The sequence below is a fragment of the Lepidochelys olivacea genome (genome assembly GCF_965140295.1).
Source record: "Lepidochelys olivacea isolate rLepOli2 genome assembly, chromosome: 4".
In the NCBI taxonomy this organism is placed as follows: Eukaryota; Metazoa; Chordata; order Testudines; family Cheloniidae; genus Lepidochelys; species Lepidochelys olivacea.
Window position 1 is genome coordinate 45,240,470 of NC_140414.1, and position 20,215 is coordinate 45,260,684.

At 40.2% G+C, this 20,215-nt stretch overlaps 1 protein-coding gene across 3 annotated transcripts in view; it reads right to left on the minus strand.

The window, feature by feature from the left end:
- Positions 1 to 20,215, minus strand: part of PDE5A (phosphodiesterase 5A) — an 89,933-nt gene that overhangs the window by 38,039 nt on the left and 31,679 nt on the right. For 2 of the 3 annotated variants that reach the window (XM_084626678.1, XM_084626677.1), the window contains exons 4-9: positions 19,104 to 19,175; positions 17,178 to 17,267; positions 15,933 to 16,070; positions 14,450 to 14,517; positions 9,842 to 9,950; positions 6,416 to 6,500 (exon numbers count right to left, since the gene is read on the minus strand). In XM_084626678.1, coding sequence (XP_084482804.1) covers positions 6,416 to 6,500; positions 9,842 to 9,950; positions 14,450 to 14,517; positions 15,933 to 16,070; positions 17,178 to 17,267; positions 19,104 to 19,175 — 562 coding nt within the window. The remainder of the gene's footprint in view (positions 1 to 6,415; positions 6,501 to 9,841; positions 9,951 to 14,449; positions 14,518 to 15,932; positions 16,071 to 17,177; positions 17,268 to 19,103; positions 19,176 to 20,215) is intronic. The other variant, XM_084626679.1, reaches the window with a different exon arrangement.

The window sequence follows — 20,215 nt, forward strand, 5'->3', positions numbered from 1 at the left end:
TTTGAAACAGTACCGGAAAGTTAAAAAAAAAACAAAAACAGAAAATACTTCAAGTTCAGGCTCAAAGTTCAAGTGTGCTTGCTATGATCTATGGCAGTGGTGGGCATCCTGCGGCCCGTCAGGGTAATCCACTGGTGGGCCGCAAGACAGTGTTTACATTGACTGTCCACAGGCACGCAGCTCCCAGTGCCCACGGTTCGCCGTTCCTGGCCAATGAGAGCTGCAGGAAGCAGCGCGGGCTGCAGAGATGTAGTGGCTGCCACTTCCTGTAGCTCCCATTGGCTGGGAACAGCGAACCGCGGCCACTGGGAGCTGCGGGCAGCCATGACTGCAGGAAGTCAATGTAAACACTGTCTCGCGGCCCACCAGCGGATTACCCTGATGAGCTGCAGGTTGCCCACCACTGTTCGATGGAGATGTGGTCTCTCCAATACAGGGCCTGATCAAAGCCCATTTAAGTCACTGGAAAGCCTCCTGTTGACTTCAGTTGGGTTTGGATCAAGCCCTAACTGCAGATGGCTTATTATTAAAAATAAACAGCTATAGATGTTATCACCAAGTTCAACTGACTTTGTTCGGTAACATACATACAGAACTTTCTGTGTTTATGCCTCTAACATTTTTGACTATGAGGGCAAACACTTGCCTGATCAAATGTAAATAATTATGCCACTGGAAAGTTACAGATGAACAATTAAAAATTATGAGTTAGGAAATGGAAAAATTATGATCGAAGATATAGTTTTGTCATATTGCATATTCTGTGCTTTTTATGCCATACATTTAATAGTATAAACAATAATATATTAAATTATATATTTCACCAATACAACAGGAATACAAAACACTATTTTGGGGTGACACCCAACTAAAACTGCTATTGGAACTGTAACTTTTGCATTTTCTTGCTTCTGGAATTACACCACTATAAATGGGAGAAGAATTTGGATCCCTGACTTTTTGTTTCTTATAATGTGCAGCCTTAGGGTCACAGTCTCAACAATGCCAGAGCTGCTCTCAGCTTCTGAAAAGGGGAATTGGGGTGGGGCGGGAATTATAATGGAAACTATTTTGCAACTATATCAAGAGTGGGTGTAATCAGCACCTTTTTAAGGCCTTGTCTACACTATGGAATGTTTACAGAAAATTCCCACCATTGCTAGCAATCTACACTTAAGGTCTAAAATTACTCATTGTAGATTAAGGAAAAACAACAAGAAATATCCAAGTCTTGATGTGTCTTCTCTGTAACAGTCTATAGCAACTCTGAGAACAAAATGATTGCTGCACCTATGTATGGAATGAGTTCTTTGAAACGTAAAGGTTCTGTACACAGAACAGTTTCCAATCTACTTATAGCACAGTAAGTGTCCCTTTTTTGCCAAATTATGCCCTATTATGGGAAATTCTCCCAGACCAGATCCTGCTTTCACTGAAATCAATAAAAATGTTGTAATTGAATTATAAACTCTTCGGGGCAAAATTGTCTTCTTGTGATGTAGGAGTATGGTGCCTAGCACAGTGGCTCACTGATCCCTCATTGGGATCTTTCAGCACTACAGCTATATAGATAATACACAACAACGAATACGAATTAATTGGGAAATGGATTGGTTTCCCTCTGTGGAAGAGGAACTGATCTATCACTAGACTCTTTTGGGGGTGTGGGACAATCTCATGGATCTCACTTTCAACTCTCCGTTTAGTGCTGTTTATGACATTATAATCATTTCCATAGCAACTGTGATGTAATGAATAGGGGATTATGACTTCCAGCAGTGACTAAACCAGAAGATCAGATGAACTCTGAAAAACATAGACTTTGTTTTCATGTAAATGCCTCTATTAATAAAAACAGGGGGAGATAATTACAGTAAATATACTGCATGACATATAAGCCAAAGCATTCTCTAAATAGAATGTTTTTCAAAAGTTTTCCCACGAGGCATCAGTGGGTCCATGCATATCAGAATTAAAGGAGCCCAAATTCTTTTGGGGGGCATACTTACAAAAACCACAGAAGGTTTCTATAATGCTCTCAACACATATTTAAAGGGTATACAGGCCCAAAAGGAGACCAAACAGAAAGGTTTTCTTGCTTTGTTGAAGATGGAGAAAGCTGCTCTCCCAAAAAAATTTACTGTTCTTGTCAGAGACATTTAGCTTAAAAATAAAAATATACCTACATAATGCAGCCTGCCTGAGACTTTTAATCATGAATTTGAACAGCAAACAATAGAAAAACCTGTATGAGGAGTTAAAAGTCTGTCCCAGAGTAACAAGCACAGTGAAAAATTCCTAACTGTGTCCAAATCATTTCAATCTTCAACTCAGCTTTCTGTGGATTGTAGAGTATTCAAAACAAGAGATCATACAGTGCACTACAGTCCCATAAAAGCAGCTGGTATAAATGTAAATCCTGAGAACTAGACAAGTTAAAGATAATTCCTCTCTGAGGACCTTCTGTTTCCATCAGCTACATGGAGCTGGCGACTAAGAACAAATCTGTCTCCATGAAATGAGGCCCAAAAATACATATGGAGATAGGAGCACTGACTATGAAGTATTCCCCCATTTCCCATATGTAGTCATTGGAAACCCCTTTCTACAAAACAACATACACTTAGGATTCTGCAGAATTCGACGGTGTGGGTGGCTGAGAGATAGGGAAGCTGGATGGCAACTGCTGTCAGAAACCAACACAAGACAGTTCCCTCAGGAACTGTCCCCATTATATAGTCTTGGGTAACTTCTTGATTCTGGAAAAGGCACATATACATGGTTTCTAATCCTGCAAATTTACAGAACAGGGATAACATTTTCAAAGGCTCCAAAGTGACTTTAGGGTACATTCACACTTTGAGCTGGAGGTAGAATTTCCAGCTGGGGTAGCGTATGTGCACTCACTTTGGTCAAATTAGCATGCCAAAAACAGAAGTGTAGCTGTGATGATGTGGGTGGTGGGACAAGCTAGCTGTCTACAGAATGTTCCCTATATACTTACTCCAGTGGCTAGCCCATCCTGCTACAACTACACTGTTATTTTTAGATCCCTAGTTCAATCAAAGTGAACATGTGTATATCTACCTGAGCTGGAAATCACACCTCCAGCTCGAAGTGCAGATGCACTGTATGAACTGAAGTTCCACTTTCAAAAAAATGGCTTACATCTAGGAACTGAAATCCTGTTTGAGAGTCAACAGGCTTTAAGGTCCTTAGTCTCTTTTGAAATGGGACTTAGATACTTTTGAAAATGTTACCCTACAGGACCAATGACAGCATTGCCACTGTACTGTCACAGAAGCCGTAGAAGCCTAGAAAGAGCAAGGAGGGGCAGACATTATGTGTCAGTGCTCTGAGAGCCGTATAAGTAATATGCAGGCTACAGGGAAAAAGCGGTGAAAACATGAGCTGCCCTTGTAAATCTTAGTGTAAAAACTCATCAGGAAATAAGAAAGTGGCAGGAGAATCATAGAATCATAGAATATCAGGGTTGGAAGGGACCCCTGAAGGTCATCTAGTCCAACCCCCTGCTCGAAGCAGGACCAATTCCCAGTTAAATCATCCCAGCCAGGGCTAACATGAGACAAATGCTCATGTTTTAAATATTTTCATTTTAACCCCCAAATCAACTTTTCCTGGTGTTTGCTCCTTTACTAACACAAAGAAACATTCTGACCACCATCATGAAATGCAACAAAAATTATAAATAAAAACCCGCTTATTTTTGTTCCTATTTCATTTTTTTTAAAAAGAAAACTAACTGCTCACTTGAAGAATGGATGGTTGACCTACAGCAATAATGGAGATGCTTACACTAAATGGGAGAAACAGCAGAAAGAAGTGAGACAAAATCTGGAGCTATAAGGACCCCTTGAAAGGATTATACAATTGTACTCACCAAGCAAAACAGGGTAGCAACCATCTCACTTTACAATGATTGAAACCACTGATTTCTTAAAGAACTATCTCATAACTGTATGAAATATAAAACCTGGTGTAACTTTACACAAGAGCATACATTTGTTATATTCACCCACTTGCAGATATTTTTCTGTACTTTGAGGCTGATTCACCACTTACTTACAGTTACATCAGTAAGTAAAATCCAGGGATTTCAATGGAGTTTACTCTAGATTTACACAAGTGTAATAGGGGAATAGAAGTAGATTTTCTATTTACAGCTTTGTTCAAACAACAAACAAGACCTTGTAATAAAACTTGTTATAGACTATACGAAAAGATTACATCAGCAGTACATGAAAAATGTGACAAAGTGTCATTTATTACCTTGGGCCTGTTCCACTAGCTAAAGGATATAGATGCTGAATTATTCTGAGAAATGGGTAACATCTAGCTGCTTGGCAGGATCTTCATGAAGTTGTACTGAGTGTGAAGCGTGACTTTTGGCACGACCTAGTCACTGGATCATTCATTAGATGCACTTTGTAGCTTTTTCTCGTTTGATTCACTTTTCTTTTTAGAAAATTTTCACACTGTAAACATATTTAAAGGCCTATGGTACGGAGACTTTAATGACAAAGAATACCTAGGGTGAGTCCTCACTCAAGCTCTGAGCCCTGTACTCTGGCTAAAGGGTCTGGAGTGGTGTAAAGGGACTCCAAACACCCAGATCTGGCATGGGGAGGATTCTCCTGATGCTGGAACTGAGGAAAACAGCTGTAAGACAGCTCTCAGAGAACTCCCTTGTAAGCCTTGTAGTAGAGAGTGTGATGGGGGCGGGGCTGGGGACAGGAGGGACACATCAGGGGCAGCATCACCACATGTAGGGCTTCAGCCCATAGGTAGGTTGTCATAACTTATATAGGCCCCCAAGGCAGTCTGCATTATATCAAGACCCACACTGTGGCTTAAAACCACCATAGCTTCTCACATCCCTTGGGCTGCAAGTTCGGTGCTGCCCCTCTTACAGGTGCCACCCAGAATCCCATCCATTATTTTTCCATGGTCATGTATGCTTTATTCAAGAATCTACACAAAGCCTTCCAAGTTACCTAAATCCCAATATGCATGGCCAGCTGTATTTTAACAGGTATGTTAGTCGAGATGAACCCCAGGCTACCCACTAGAGTCTACCTTGACCTGTTATAATAAATCTTTCTACGTCCACATTAAAGTTTTAAAATGTTAGTTGTTTTTAAAATACATCTTTACTCCTAGTCTAGACTAGGGCTATGTGAAATACCTATGGAGGAGATCCTGAGGCCCTTCCCTAGTTTTGGCTCAGCCTTTACCCAAGTGAATTCCAATCAATCAGTCCAAACTCCCATTGAGACAATGGGAATTCTTGTGTGTAAGGACTTAGTAGAAATTCATGTGTGAGCCTTAGGGTTTCACTCTTGTGGTTGACCTCTGCTTCCTGCCCTGGGTGTGGGGCTTCCTCAGAACCATTTCCAGAACTGTAATCAGGCCACTCAGACCCCTGATGAGCGTTAGAGCGAGCTCCAACTTGCACCACTGTTGCTGGATGGTTAATAGGTGCAGCTCCACTACGCTTGCTCCCTGTCCCCAAAACGCTCCCATGCCAGAAGAGTTGTTTGACAGGTGAAGATTTCAGCACTAGCACACTTACCTCTCCTGGGCATTGCCCTCCAACAGGGGGATTTTCTGCTGACTAGTTGTGATCAGTTCTGGCCTCTTTGCACCAGCTGAATGGCACAAAGGAGCTAGATGATTAGAGAGATCATCCCATAGACTGTCCTTCCTATTCCTCAATACAATATTGATTAGACTAGTATTTTTACATTATAATTTGTTACATTAATTGAGCATATGTAAATGTTAAGAAGTCCCTATCAACATGAAATCTAAACAATCAAATATAAAAGAAGAGGTGGAAGTAGTTTCAGGTGCTTCTTCTCCCCCTTAGTCTATATGCTAGATGTCTCAGGCTTTTATATTTTCTTATTTTTTTAAAGAAAAGCTTTTCTCTTACCAACTGCGATGCAAAAGACCAATACAAAGAACAAGGAACTCTGACTGTCTACATGGGATACCATGAAAATAATTACCAGCAGAGTGCAGGTGCACAAAGGAAATAAACAGAAAAAGTAGAAAAAAATAATTGAGGTGTTATTGGTATTTTTTCATCTGTAGTAAGTAAAAAAATGACAGAAAGGAGTATGATGGTGCCCTGAATTAAAAGCATGACAACTATTTCATTGTGCTTAAGGATTTTCTCCTGTGATTTTAGATTTCATGTTGCTGAGATTTTACTCCAGAGTAAGGCAATTATACACAAGTATCCAAAATTATACAGAAGTATCCAGCAGTATAATATCAATACATTTTATCTCACATAAAGACAACAGTTAGATGCATGTTATTATATTTTGATTAACGACTGGGCATGCAGTGTGCAAGCAGAAATGTAAACAAATCAAAATGGTAATACCTATCACTTTATTCTTCTTCCCATTTTTTATTGGTGTACAAAGCAAACTTTTTATGTGCTGGTTTACATTTTCTGCATTTTCATTCTGTTAAGCAAATAAAGAATAGTTAAAAACTTACAGAGAGATCTATTCATGAGCCCTGATTGGCAGGCCATGCAAGGAAGGCAGATTATAAAACTGTAATTCTTACACTATAAACTCTTTGGGGGCAGGGACCATGTCTTCATTTGTGTTTGTGCATCATCTATCATAATGGGTACTAGGGAATAATAAATAAATAAATGAGTAATAACAAAGTTTCAAGATGAATTTTCAGTCATTTGGGTCCACTTTTTCATTTTATGATAGTTCCTTTCATTAGAATGAAAATGACTGTATTGTACACTCGGGACAGATTTTCAACTTAGGGTAGCTGAGGAGAAATTAGTGGGGCTCTAAGATACCTTCTCTACTTCCCCAGTTGTGAGGATTCTTAAGTAATGAAAGAAAACAGACCTAATTCTGCTCTGTTACACCTAGTACTGGAATCTCATGGGGATAACTAAGAACAAAGCATGGCCCAATGTCTGATTCCATAAAAGGGAAGGAAAAAAATATTAGCATGCTAATATTTCAGCTCAGAAGTTTCTTTGATTCTTGGCTGCCTGGGTTAGTTTTTCTTTAGCCTTACAGGCACGATCATTGCACAAATAAAGGAACATTTTGCCTACGGTATAGGAGAGCATATGCTTTGTAGAAAACTTTCAAAGGGATGATGTAATGTGTAATGCTTTATATGACTCCAGGCACTTCTATGCAATTAAGAGCCTTGATACGTGTGAAATTAACTGGAAAATAGGAGGAACACCAGCCCCCTGAAGCCAGCCAGCTCTTCACAGACCAGAGTTTGGAATACAGTGACCTATACTGTGTTGCTCTTGTCTGCAATGTGTTAATTTATGCTGGTAACAACTATTGTCTCAACTCTCCTCTCAGGTGCACAGACACATAGCTTCAAAGATTTGCTGCTGCACTTTATACACTTGCTCAGTAGTTAGTTACATAGGTATGAGGATGTCTGTCTGAATACTCAATGGTAAGCTCAATCATTATAAATACAACAATTTGCAACAGTTGCAGGGTGCTGATGAAAAGTGAGCTAATAATGCTTTGGGGGTTATCGAGAGTCCTAAAGCCCAAACTGGGATGGAGAGAAAAGAAACTGGTAGGGAACCTTGATTTCATGATTCATCTCTCATCCCCATACACCAATTCTCCATCTTTGAACATCAGCAATCAACCAAAGATTTGCTTGCTTTCCTCAAAATGACACACAGACATCAGTTATTTTCTATGCCCGTGTGGACCGAAGTGCGACCTTGCATGCTGCCCTTCTAAAGTGTTAGCCATGCACAAGGTTTCTACTTGGTTAGGTGACAAGTTTTTCCATTAACTTGAGTCAGTGGTGAAAATTATCCTATCCACTCCATGTAGATCTGTTTTTTACTCTTATTCCTCCCTCTTCATGCATGTCCTTTCCTTCTGTCCATGGTCACTCCATTTTTTCTTCCCACTTTCTCCTCTTTTGTCCCTCCCTAATATTTCCTTCTGTTCTTGCCACTCTTCTGTTTCCTCTTCTCCTGTCTCTTCCACTGATTCCCCTATTATTTAGTGTTTAAACCATTAACCTTTTTTCCAAGCTGCAACCATTATTTGTCCCAAATGTTCCTTTGCTCCTAACTCTCCAGCAATTACAGTTGAGAGAAACTGAAGGAGGGCTTTCATGAAAGCTAGTTAAGTGCTTGGAGGAGGAGGGGAACCAATGGCCCCCAAGGTAATGTTCCTATGTGGCCTAATCCAAGGCCCATGGAGTCTCTCCATTGACTTGAGTGAACTTTGAAGCACCCCACAAGGCACACAGCTTATAGGAAATAGACCAATGATCAGTTGTTTGGAGAAATGGAGGGAGGGAGAATAGACAGGAAAGGAGTATAAGATATGGACTCAATGTCATTGTGCTGAAAAAATAGATTATCTAGAATTCCTCTCCAGAAGTACTACTGTTTCTTCTTTGTCCATGTGTGCACATGTATCTAGAAGTAAACACATGTCGACATTTTTCTTCGGCATAATAAATCATTTAGAGTCCAGAGAACAATGCATTTCTGCATGAGCAGAAAATTCAAATTCTGCTGCCAAATCAAAGGGCTTGTCCTAAACAAACACCTGTTTGAAACTGGTCCCAAAATGTTTCTTTTATGTATTTTAAATTTTCTGCCAAATAGTAACCTATTTCTTTGTCTACCTAATCCAGGACATCTATTTTGTACCTCCCGCCCCCACGATGAGCTATTAAATGGGGCTAGTTGTGGGCTCTATCCTGCAAAGTGCAGAGCACTTAGCTCCCAGTGTGACTAAACCATGCACAGCTGAAAGTGGAAGCACTGCATAACTCTCCAGCAGCCCCTATTATCCAGTTATTGGAACAATCTTGTTGGACATTGTACCTTCTGCCCTGCTTGCTGCTTAACCCCAGAAGGGAGAGAGTATAGTGGAAGCCCATCTATTGACAGTAATACACTCCCTCCCCCCACCAACTCTCTCCCTCATCCACTATCTAAGAGGCTTCCTACAAATGTATTAGCTTATAATAAACCAACCTGCCTTTGCAAAAGTGTAACAAGACGACCAGGTGACTTTCCAGGCACTGTTCTGGGAGTAAGAGGCACAGGTTTGCTTTTTGCTGATAGGGACGCCAAGGCACTAGAGCTGTTGCTTGGGCATTCACTACACTGGTCTGTTTGTTACCAATTGTCCCTTCCTTCCTAAATCTCGAGTTTCTATCCAAGTGGTCACCCTGGGACACCCTGCTACAAGCTGGCTCTTCCTGGTGCTGCTCTGTGGACTGGGAAGCATGAGGTGTTGAAGAGAAGTGCAGTTGCACCTCCCTCAGAACAGCAAACAGTTCACATCTATATCATGGCTAACCTCTCCCACACCAAAAGTGAGAGAAAGAACTTCTGAGTCTACTCCCAAATCTTACAGCAAACTGTGGTGGCCAGTCCTCAGGATTGATGTGGAAAGCCTCCATCCTGTCTTCATTCAAACCTCCCTTAGAACATACTTTCTCTTGGCCTAGGAAATGTATTCTCTAGTAAATAAGTAAAGTTAGATTTATTTTTATACTGATTTTCTTTGTGATGAATCCATCTTCTGGCCCCCCTGGCCCCCTGTGTGTCAGAACTGTATTGTCTGTAAACTTCTTGGGCCAGGCACCGTATCTTCCTCTAAGTTTAAACAGTTCTGAGCATCGGCAGTCAATAAAAACAGCAATGACAGTAGTAATAAGGGTAGCACACACAAGACTTGGTCATATATGAAAGGTGCACAAAAAATCATCTGTGTCTTTTATTACTGGATTCCGAACCCAATTTCACTTTACTTACTGTCCATGGAAATCTTCTGTCTTTGCAGACATCTGGTATATTAAGAGGCTCCATGGTATTCTTGACATACTGAGCATACATATAATTTATTTTGTTTGCATCATAGTCCCTGATGGAACAGCAAGGACAGACAGATATTATTCATGGTATTCTTTATATGACACTGGGACATGCAATAATTCTAAGCAAATGTAAAATATATCATGTGTAAATCAAAGGGAAAGGTGTGATCAATTCCCAAGCCCAGATCCACCATCATGTCCAACCCAACACATAATCGTAGGCTGTGCTACAGTTAGGTGACTCAGACAGCCCAATTTTGCATATCCACGTCTCATTTAAATTGAGCTAACAGAGATGATGATGTCCAGCCATTCCATACTGTGCACATCACTACAAAAGACCAAACAAATAACAATATTCTGAGAGTAACATTATAACTCTTATCTCTGATGCATGTGTTTATTCTGTTTACTCAATTACAACTGAAATGCGGGAGATGTGTAGGTGTATTTAGCACTCCAGGCACGCAAGTGACTTCTATTAAAATTCATACAAGTTCTCTCTACATATTTGTGGTTCTGATAAGGACTTGTCTACATGAGAAAGCTGCACGAGTATAATTCAAGTTTAAAAATTAACTGTTTTAGTGCAAACCCCTGTGCAGACATTTTGATTTAAGTTTGGCTTATTTCAGTTTAGTTTAAACTTGTCGCTAACTGATTAAAGCTCAACTGAAATAAGCCTGATTTCAACTGAAATATAAGCATCCATACAGGGATCTGCACCAATTTAACTAAATTGGTTTAAAAACTTATTTAAGATAAACCAGTGCAACTTTCTGATGTAGATAAGCTGTAAAACGTAGTTATGTCTTGTGTAAGCATCCAGAGGAAATTATACTCTTAAATGTTAGGATAGTTAGAGATGTATTAAAAATACTAAATTTAGGAATAAATCAATGTAGTCTACAAGAATGAAGGATAAAAATGAATGACAGATGAATATATGCCATTTAGTTGTAGCCATATCAGTCCCAAGATATTAGAGACAAGATGAGTGACGTTGGTCCAATAAAAGATGTTACCTCAACCAGCTGAATGCATGTTCACAGAAATAGAGCACTTCAAAAATAATATTTATCTAGAAATCTGATACATTTGAAAATCAATAATAGATGAAATTCACATATTTCTCAACTGAGAGCAGATGGCAACATTTATGAATTTTCTGCTTTCAAGTTCATGTAAAATGTGTTCTTAGAATGAATGAACGAACAATTAATTGCATGGGGATTGCATTATTGACACAGAACATCTGTTTCTCCCAAATCGGGGCCTAAAATAACTTTACAAAATCAATCATCTCTTTTTTAATTGCTAAATACTTATGTATTTAATTACGACACTTTCATTCTTGTCCTAGCCCTTCCCCGACCGCCCATCTTCTATCGATATACCTGTTCCCATCAGGCTTCTCCATTTTCTCTTTGACTTGTGAGTAGGATTCTATTATTTTTCAGATGTAAATGCACATGTCCAAAGTATCCATGCACAACACTGGAGACAGGAAAGCATTCTTTTCTATATAACAAATTCTGTTATTTAGGGACAAACCCTGCACTTCGGAAGACTGGCCTGATTTTGGGCTCAACTCAGCTCACGGATTATGTGATGAGTATCAGAGAGTACCTTTTATAATAATTTATTCTACCTAATGCATGTCACTGTGCCTTTTATGACCCCTGAAACTGTGACTTTAGAGCATCAGCCTTCAGTGGTCTGGATGGATCATAAGACAGCCCACCATAAAGGGCGGCACATAGCTGTGCTGCCCCAGGAATATTTCAGGGAAGGAATTATGACTCAGTGGACCAAAATTCCCTCCCTGCTTCCCTTGCTCTCAGCCTGAGAGAAGACTTCACTGCTGGCCTCTACAAGCAATAAACTACTCTCAGAAGCATGCGCCGGCAAGCAGGAGAGAAGTATGAATGGAAGAAGCCAAGGCCTGCCCATTTGCCACCCACCTGCTCTAGAGAGGGAGTAAGCAAGCATTCCCTCTTTACTCTCTGGTGCTGGCATGTAGTCCAAGTCCCAAAATAGACCAAAACCTTTTGCCATCTTGAGCCAGAATCTTTGGGCTGAATTTTCAAACATATGTGCGAGAATTGCATATGTGAAACAGTCAACAGCAAAAAGAGGTCAGTTGAGCACAAAATGCTCAAACTGGATGCTGTACATTGCATATCCAATAGTGTGCCCTGTGTACAACTTAATTTCATGCTTTTGAAAAGTTAGCCCTCAGTGCTTCATAAAATAACATTTTTGTAATAAATAGAAAAAGTTAGAGAATGGATGATATTCCAGCATTTTATGTACAGATTCTCTGACTGAGGTTAAATTCAGAATCTATTTAATATGGGCACGTTAATTCAGTTATTGCCTCTGACTTTTCTTTTTATCCAGATTGAATAATTAAGTGAATGGTGTCCTGGAGTTATTGCAAAAGGGGCTTGGAAGTCAGGATGCTGGATTCTAGCCCTGATTCTGCCAATCACCACCTTGTGCCTCAGTTTCCCTACCTATAAAATGGGAATAATACTTACCCACCTTTGTAAAGTACTTTGATATCCTTTGATTAAAAGTACTGCACTAATTAAATACAGATGGCTTCTACTATGATTACTACAACTGAGCAAAGCTGTTTGCACTTCTAGTGAATGGTTCTCACGGGTAAATTCCAGACTAGAAGTTTGTGCCTACCTGAACTGAATTCCTGTGTTTTGTACATCTGCACAGACCTACAGGATAGTCTTTTGGTACAGCTATTTGTAGGCTGCAAACTCTTTCTTAGACTGTGACCCTACAAAGATATAAGTATGTATGTAACTTTAGGCACATGAGTAGTCCCTAATTGGCTTCAAGGGACTTCAAGACTTTATTCATATGCCTAAAGTTAAACACACACTTAAGTCATTGCAGGATCAGGGCCATACTTATAAGCTTGTTGTGAAAGGGATCATATTATCTTGTGTATTTGTACAGTGCTTCCATATCTTCTGGCCCAGAACAATCTCAAACCAAGATCTGTTGACACAGTGCAGCCAAGAGGATCTGAGCACCATCATTGCCAGGAGGCGTTGGAGATGGATTGGCCATGTGCTTCGGATGGAAACTGATTCCATCACCAGAGTAGCAATAAGATGAACACCTGAAGGTAAGCAAAACCAACATGGCGAAGAGCTGTGGAAGCCAAGCTGAAAAACCTGGAGCACAGCTGGGGAACAATTGAAAGACTTGCCAGAAACAGACAGGAGTGGAGGAGCTTCGTCACTGCCCTAAACGCCAGAGGCATAATAGGAACATGATGATGATGATAGCACAGTGGGGTGTAATCTTGATTGAGGTCGCTGGGTACTATTGCAATTTTTTAATAAATAATAATAATAATAATAAAATAATAGTAATAATACATGTTTAACCAGTAGGTGCCGCTGTTATGCAAAGCCATGTAATCAGAATTAAGGCCTAACCAGAACTCCTAGGGTACTAAATTATTAAGTTTCAGAGTGGTGGCCGTGTTAGTCTGTATCAGCAAAAACAACGAGGAGTCCTTGTCGCACCTTAGAGACTAACAAAAACGATGCGGTGGAATTAAACTGATTTAATATTGGACTTTGCCCCCCAATATGAAAGTCTATATGAAAATATTTTGTTTACGTGAAGTTTTACCTGCAACATTCTAACTTTATTTTCTAGATTATTTTCAGCATTTAAAACCACACCCAAAAATTTTAGATTTTCCTAAGGTTCCGACACCTGCCCTGCTTGAAATGTAAGCTAGCAAGGCATTCCACTAAGTGGCAGGGTAGAAATATTTCTGTAAAGGCTCTATAACTGGAGAATGACATTGTATGCATGCAGGATAGGATGGTACGGTGTACTCTGGCTCACATACTGCTGCTTACTACCAATGACCCTTCTGCTGGTCTCTGCAGAGCAGGACAGGACAAGCAAAAGGTGGCATGGGAAAGCCCTGTATACTCCTCTAGGTTCCCATCCCTTCTAAATCCACAGAAAAAGGCTGCATTAATGTGCCATACTTCCCATTCTGTGCTTAGAGCCACGTTTAGGGGGTTATGGGGGCCATACTCTAGGGGCCATTGAAAGTTGGTTGTGCTGGGTGGTACAATTTTCTGTGTTGCTTTAATTTCTCTTTCTTTCGAAGAAAATACTTGTGATGTTAAAACTGTTATCAAAATCTAAAACAATTACATTTAAAATGAAGGCTAACAGGCTTTTGGGGAGATAGTTAACAGGAAAAAGGTATAGAGCACACCTTATCCAGGAGTATTTAACTTTGAAAACACTGCATGAAATGAAGAAAATTAAACAAAGCTGCCCTCAGACACAACTGTGTGACCAGCTCTGCTGAGACCAATGGGAACACTGCATGCATATCTCAGGGTAAAAGCCTCCAGCAGATAATAACGCATTGCCTAATTCTATTTATTGAAGTTATTTGTCATGAAAAGTTAGTAAAAGCAAAGACTCTTCAGTCATTTCCATTTGCCTGTAATGAACAGAAATTCATATCAAGTTATTTTACCTCTTCAGGACATCAGCTGAATCGTCTAATTCCTCAAACTCCATGTGAAACACACTAGAAAATGAATCCTATAAATACAAAAAGGATTCTTATTGGATGGAAACTAGTAATATTCGTAATCCTGATTAACAGTATCAATAGTAATAAGGAGAAAGTCAGCTGCAATTATTTACACAGAGTCTGCCTTAAGGCGGAAAAGAGAGAAATCCTTGTATTTTACACTCCCTACCCCCACCCACCCCATGACAATTCTGGCCAGAACAGGGAAATATAACCTCCCTGTGTCACTGAAATCCCTTGCATCTCCAGGGAACATTCACCCCAAGTGAGGGCAGGCATGTTCACAAATAGCTCTGGAGCTAACTGTTAGCAAAGAGTCTATTTTAACATTTACAATTCCAGACTAAGAGTGTATTTGCGATCAACCTCAGTCATGTCACTTTTCTTAGATGTAGAAAGTCCCAGGAGCAACAATAAGCCTTAAATGTATCGCTAGATCTCCTTATGGCTTCTTATCACTGTAGTATCTGAGCATTTTGCAAACACCAATGAATTTATCCTCACATACCCCTGTGAGGCAGGGAATTATCATTATCGCCATTGTATAGATGAGAAAGTGAGGCACAGAGAGGAACTGGGCCAGACCTTGGGTTTTGGCTAAATTGCACAGAGCATAGATCAGAGAGAGCGTGTGTGTGTGAGAGTGCATATGCAAATGGGAGCATAGGTCACATAAATCTCTCTTTTGCTTTCCTGTGATGCTAGTACTGCTCTGCAGGGCAGTTTCTCCTGAGCTTTATTCAAGGGATGCTCTAATTTATGTTGGGCTGCAATGGCCACAAAGGGCCCAAAGTGAAGCCAAGGTCTCATTTAGAGCAGGTGGTCTTGGCCATGTCATTCTTCCTCCGGCCAATCCCCTTTTCCCTGCTACACCAGCCACAGAGCGAGTGAGTGATGTAACAGCTCATGTCAGCTCTCTATCATGGGAGAAGTATACTACCCCTGGAGGTGATCCTCTCTGGGATGGTTCAGATGACCTTAGGGACAGATTACACCACCTGGCAGTGCAAAATGGCTGCACCAAACCACAGAATCTGACCCAGAGAGAGGTCATGCCCCGAAGAACTGACATCCAAACTGAAAGGATGTCGTACAAACAGAGGTGAGGACGCATGAGAATGGGAGAAGAAAATGTTGGAGTGGATCAGTGATGGAAGGCTAGTAAAAGAAGTGTGGACAGAAGGAATCTGCTACTGTGAGCAAAAGAGTACACTGCAACCATTGTCTTTTTGTCTTCCCTCTTCTTTATAGTGGAGGCCTGATTCTCCAGTTCCTTGCACTTACGTAGTAATTTAAATTGTGCAAAGTGGGTGCAAAATGTGACCAAATCAAAATGGAGGAAGGAAATAGAGAAGCTGACCCAAGGGGCCTCTAAAGAACGAGAGCACTACTCCCTTTAAACTAAGTCACACTTGATACTCACAGTGCAATCTTCATCTACTATGAAAATGGTGCACCTCTGCACCTGCATGAAGGAAATTATAGTTGCAGCTATCTTCTTCAAAATTACTTCCAAACATTGTTGCTCTTCAAAAATCAAGCTAGCAAGATCAAGAAGCACCTAGACAAAAAGAAACCCTTTGTGAAAATTCTAATAACTATGAGTTAAACGATAATTATATTTATTACCCTCTTGGATTTTTTTCCCAGTCTGATAACTTTGGTCACCTGAATACATTTTAATTTAAGTTTTTGCAGAGCAACAGGCTATGTGGGATGTCATTAATGGCATCCATTGTGAACACCTTTTATGAGAGAGGCAAAGAGTGTAGCTAGCTAGATACAGTATCTAACTATAGCCTGATAGACTTAGGAGATGCTGCTGGGAGAATTCTCAACCAGCCAGATATGGCCAGATTATATCACCTGTTCCCCACTCACATGGCACAAAGGGTATGGAACCAGGTGTGAGAATCTAGCCCGACACGTTTATTGATCTGTAAACTCAAGGAACAAGTTTGAAATTTTACCCTACTGGAAAGCTTTGGAACAGTTTCTGCCCATTTGTTTCTACACGCCTTTTTTCATATTGTGTGTGGTGGATCCAGATTCTTTCCTCAATAAAAAGCAGTGGTATAAATAACTCTTTAACAAAGAGGATGGCTAAAAGATGCATAATTAGAAACACACAGAGAGAGATCAGCTCTGCTTCCCACTGTTACTGCAGATACAGTAAGTGGTTGTTTGTGAGTATAAGGGAGTCTAACAGGCTGAATGAAGATAACTTTCGCAGAAATGCTTGAGCTATACAAGCCTCACACTCTGGAATACATGCAGCAAGACACATTCTGACTTTATGAAGAGCCCAGGTTACTGATGAGGAAGGAATTTATAGGTATTTATGCACAGCCCTCCACAAGGTGCACAGAGTCCAGGAATAACTCTCTAGATGAAGTATTAAAGCAGCATGCTCCCAATTAAATTTTAAGCATTAATTTAAAAAAATCTGAAATGTACTCAATATTTTGCTGCCAGCCCAGTATCCCAGCTGGTACTAGGGTTTTAATAGAGGCACAGGAAGCCCCACAAGGAGACATATAAATAATTAACGTTTGCAAGGAACATCTACCATATGGTGAAAGTCAGAAGCTGTAGATAACAAGCACTAACTACTACCTGCCCATCACAAATGCCACATCCCAGGTTGGAATAAACCTGTTGGACATACCTGATTACGCCTGTTTTCAAGCAGTGATGTCTCATATAGCTGAGCATTGTAAAGAACAATTCCACAAAATGCCAGATAAGCAGCAAAATCCTGAAAAACAGATAATTAAATGTTTCTAACAAGGTTGTATTTTCACATCCAAAATGCCCACTGGATGTGTCTGAAGAACCAGGTTTTTGTTATTTTCTCTTTCCAAGCTTTCAGCTTCAATATTAATGTTTATTTATATCTTTTAATAAAAGTCCATCAAATCATCCTGGCTATGGCCAGAACTCTGGCAGTACAGTTTTGTGGTCAACCTGTAAATACACAGAAAGAAGAAACAATGGTCTTTGGTATGTGCCTTATTATCTGTGCAACTTATGCAGTAACCCTCCAATCATGGGCAGTAGGTGAACCCCTGCTTTGGGAAGGCTAGCCCACCGACTCCACCCCTTCTGTCCAAGGCCCCCCTCCCTCGCACAACAAAGCCCCCAAACCCCCCCCCCCCCACCAGGAGAAGCCCTGAGGGTTCCCCCGCAACCAGAGGAGCCCGAACCTGCCCACCCCAGTCACACTGGGCTGAGCAACCGGCCCCCCCACCCCAGCTGAGCCAAGCCACCAGCCCCTAGCCCCTGAAGGCCCTCTCCTGGCTGAGCTGCTGGCCCCCACCACAGCACAGTGATCTTCCACCTTTGTGCAGCCAGTGGCCTGTGCTCCCCAATGCCATGCTGGAGCCTCCACATTTATTTGACAAATAAAATTTGCAGAATTTTAAAATACAGTACGCAGAATTTTTATTTATTTTTTTTTTGCACAGAATTTTTTTTTTTTTGGTGCATAATGCCCTCAGGAGTAATACTCCCAATTAAATTTAAGCATTTGGAAAAAAACAAAACAAAAAACCCTTGATATCTAAACAAAGATATACACACTGCATTTTTTTGTTTTCACTTTGTGGTAGTAATTGGTATGTTGAAGGTTATTTTTGAAGGTTATGTATATATATTATACATAACATGTTTTTTTTGGTTAGTCTTGATCTCTTATTGCCATTTCTTCAGGAATCTCCCATCTTTTTTAGAAACCAATGATTGATCTTCATGTTTTATACTGGGAGAACTGTATTGGAATAAGAAGCAGCTTTGGGGATCCAACCCAACCAAAATCTCACCATTAAAAACTGAACACACAAAATGAGCATCTAGTATATAAGGAATTAAATATTTTTCAAAGTGGAAATCGAATCTTGCTTAAGTAGCAAAGCCAAGAGCTGTTTCTCTTCAGGAAAGGGATTAATTCTGATGTCCTGCATATGTTCATTATGCATTCCATTGTTACAGGGAAGGAGTAAATTCTTACTTTGTTATTGCCAAGGCTTAAGTCAACTTCTTCGGCCTGACTTAAGCCTTTCGTGGTGCACCACAGTTTGCATGTTAAATCTGAGAGCATTCTGAAAGTGCCTGCAATGTGACAGTTCAGAATCTATGTGCTTTGTGCACTACTGATTATGTCAGACATGACTGTAATTTATCCAGTGCTTTATTTCTTTCTACAACTAGTGTACACAGAAATTGTTATGTAGTAATTTTAAAAGTTGCTTGGCAAGTTTTAGTTTTAATGTTAAGCTGCTACCGAGTGCCCACTGTGACATTTCTTTGAGATAAGGTGACTTCAACTACTAGCTGTTAAGCCTACACCCCTTTATAATACATTCAGTAAAGCATGGAAACGTGAATCCTAATAGAAGAGAGAAACCAAACTGACTCAGAAATTAAATTGATTCACATTGACATTTCTGCAATGCCTCAGTTTCATCAAACCATTTTTTACTTATTCAAAGATTAGTGCAGTTTGGATAACTTCAAAATTTCTAGCTGTCATAAAAGAAAACCACTGATACACACACACATTCTTTCTCTCTCTCTCTCTCCACATCCCTTATACCTTTTCATCTTGCTCTGTGAATATCCCACCAATTCCAGATTTCTTATTGATAGCTTGAGCCACACCAACAACCTAATGCAATGAAAATAAAGAAGAGTTCGGTAACCAGGAGGAGTCTGCCTCTGCACTGTCTGGAAAGCAATATTTACAGAAGATGACAAGCTCTGATTACGGGTACTTTTATACTCAACATTTGGCTAGTTAGAGAGTTGGGTCTATGGTTTTCATGTATTTATTTTTACAAATTACTGACTAGCTCTTTAGTATTGGATGTTCTCAACTAAAAAAACTGTACTACTGATAAAATGTTTTTACCTACTACTGTTACTGACACTAAGATTGCTATAATACAAAAAAGAGTGTAGACATTTTCCCCATATTTGCCAGTTTCTTTACTTTGTGCATTTGATGACATTTTCCATACTCAGTCACTCAGTTTCCCCAGTTGTTTGTATGGATCTTTCACACAAGAGAGTGGGACCATCTTTTTATTCTGTGTTTGTACAGCACCTAGCACAATGGGTCCTAGTCCATGACTGGGGCTCGTCTGTGCTACCACAAGACAAATGATGATAATAATAATAAATAATAAAAACATGTTTTTTAAAAAAAATGTGATTGCCACAAAAATTTGCAGTAGAATTCAGAGGCAGGAACAGTACTCAAAACTACTTTTTAACTTACCTTTGAGGCTGACTAAATATTGTGTTGATGTAGATGATTTAATTGTACTAGACTAGGCCCAGTTCAACAAGATATGTTTGCACCTGCATACCTTAAATATGTGAGTAGTCCCAGTGACTTCAGTGTGACTGCTGAGGTGCTTAAAGATAGGCACATATTGTAGTACCTTGCTGAAGCATGGCCCTAGTCCCTGTGGGACAAATCCTCCCCCTCCTCCTCTGCAGCCGTGGAAGGCCTTGAATACAATGGAATCAATGCAGATCTACTACTTGGAGTTGAGATGCTGGTGGTAAATAGCCTGTGTACGGGGTCTCCACTTTCTGCTTGGTGAGGACCCCTTGTAGGTCAGCACACAAGGAGTTTGTTGAGATGAGCCAGAGATAGGTCTGAGGAAGAGGAGGAGTGTAGATCCATGATTACACACAACC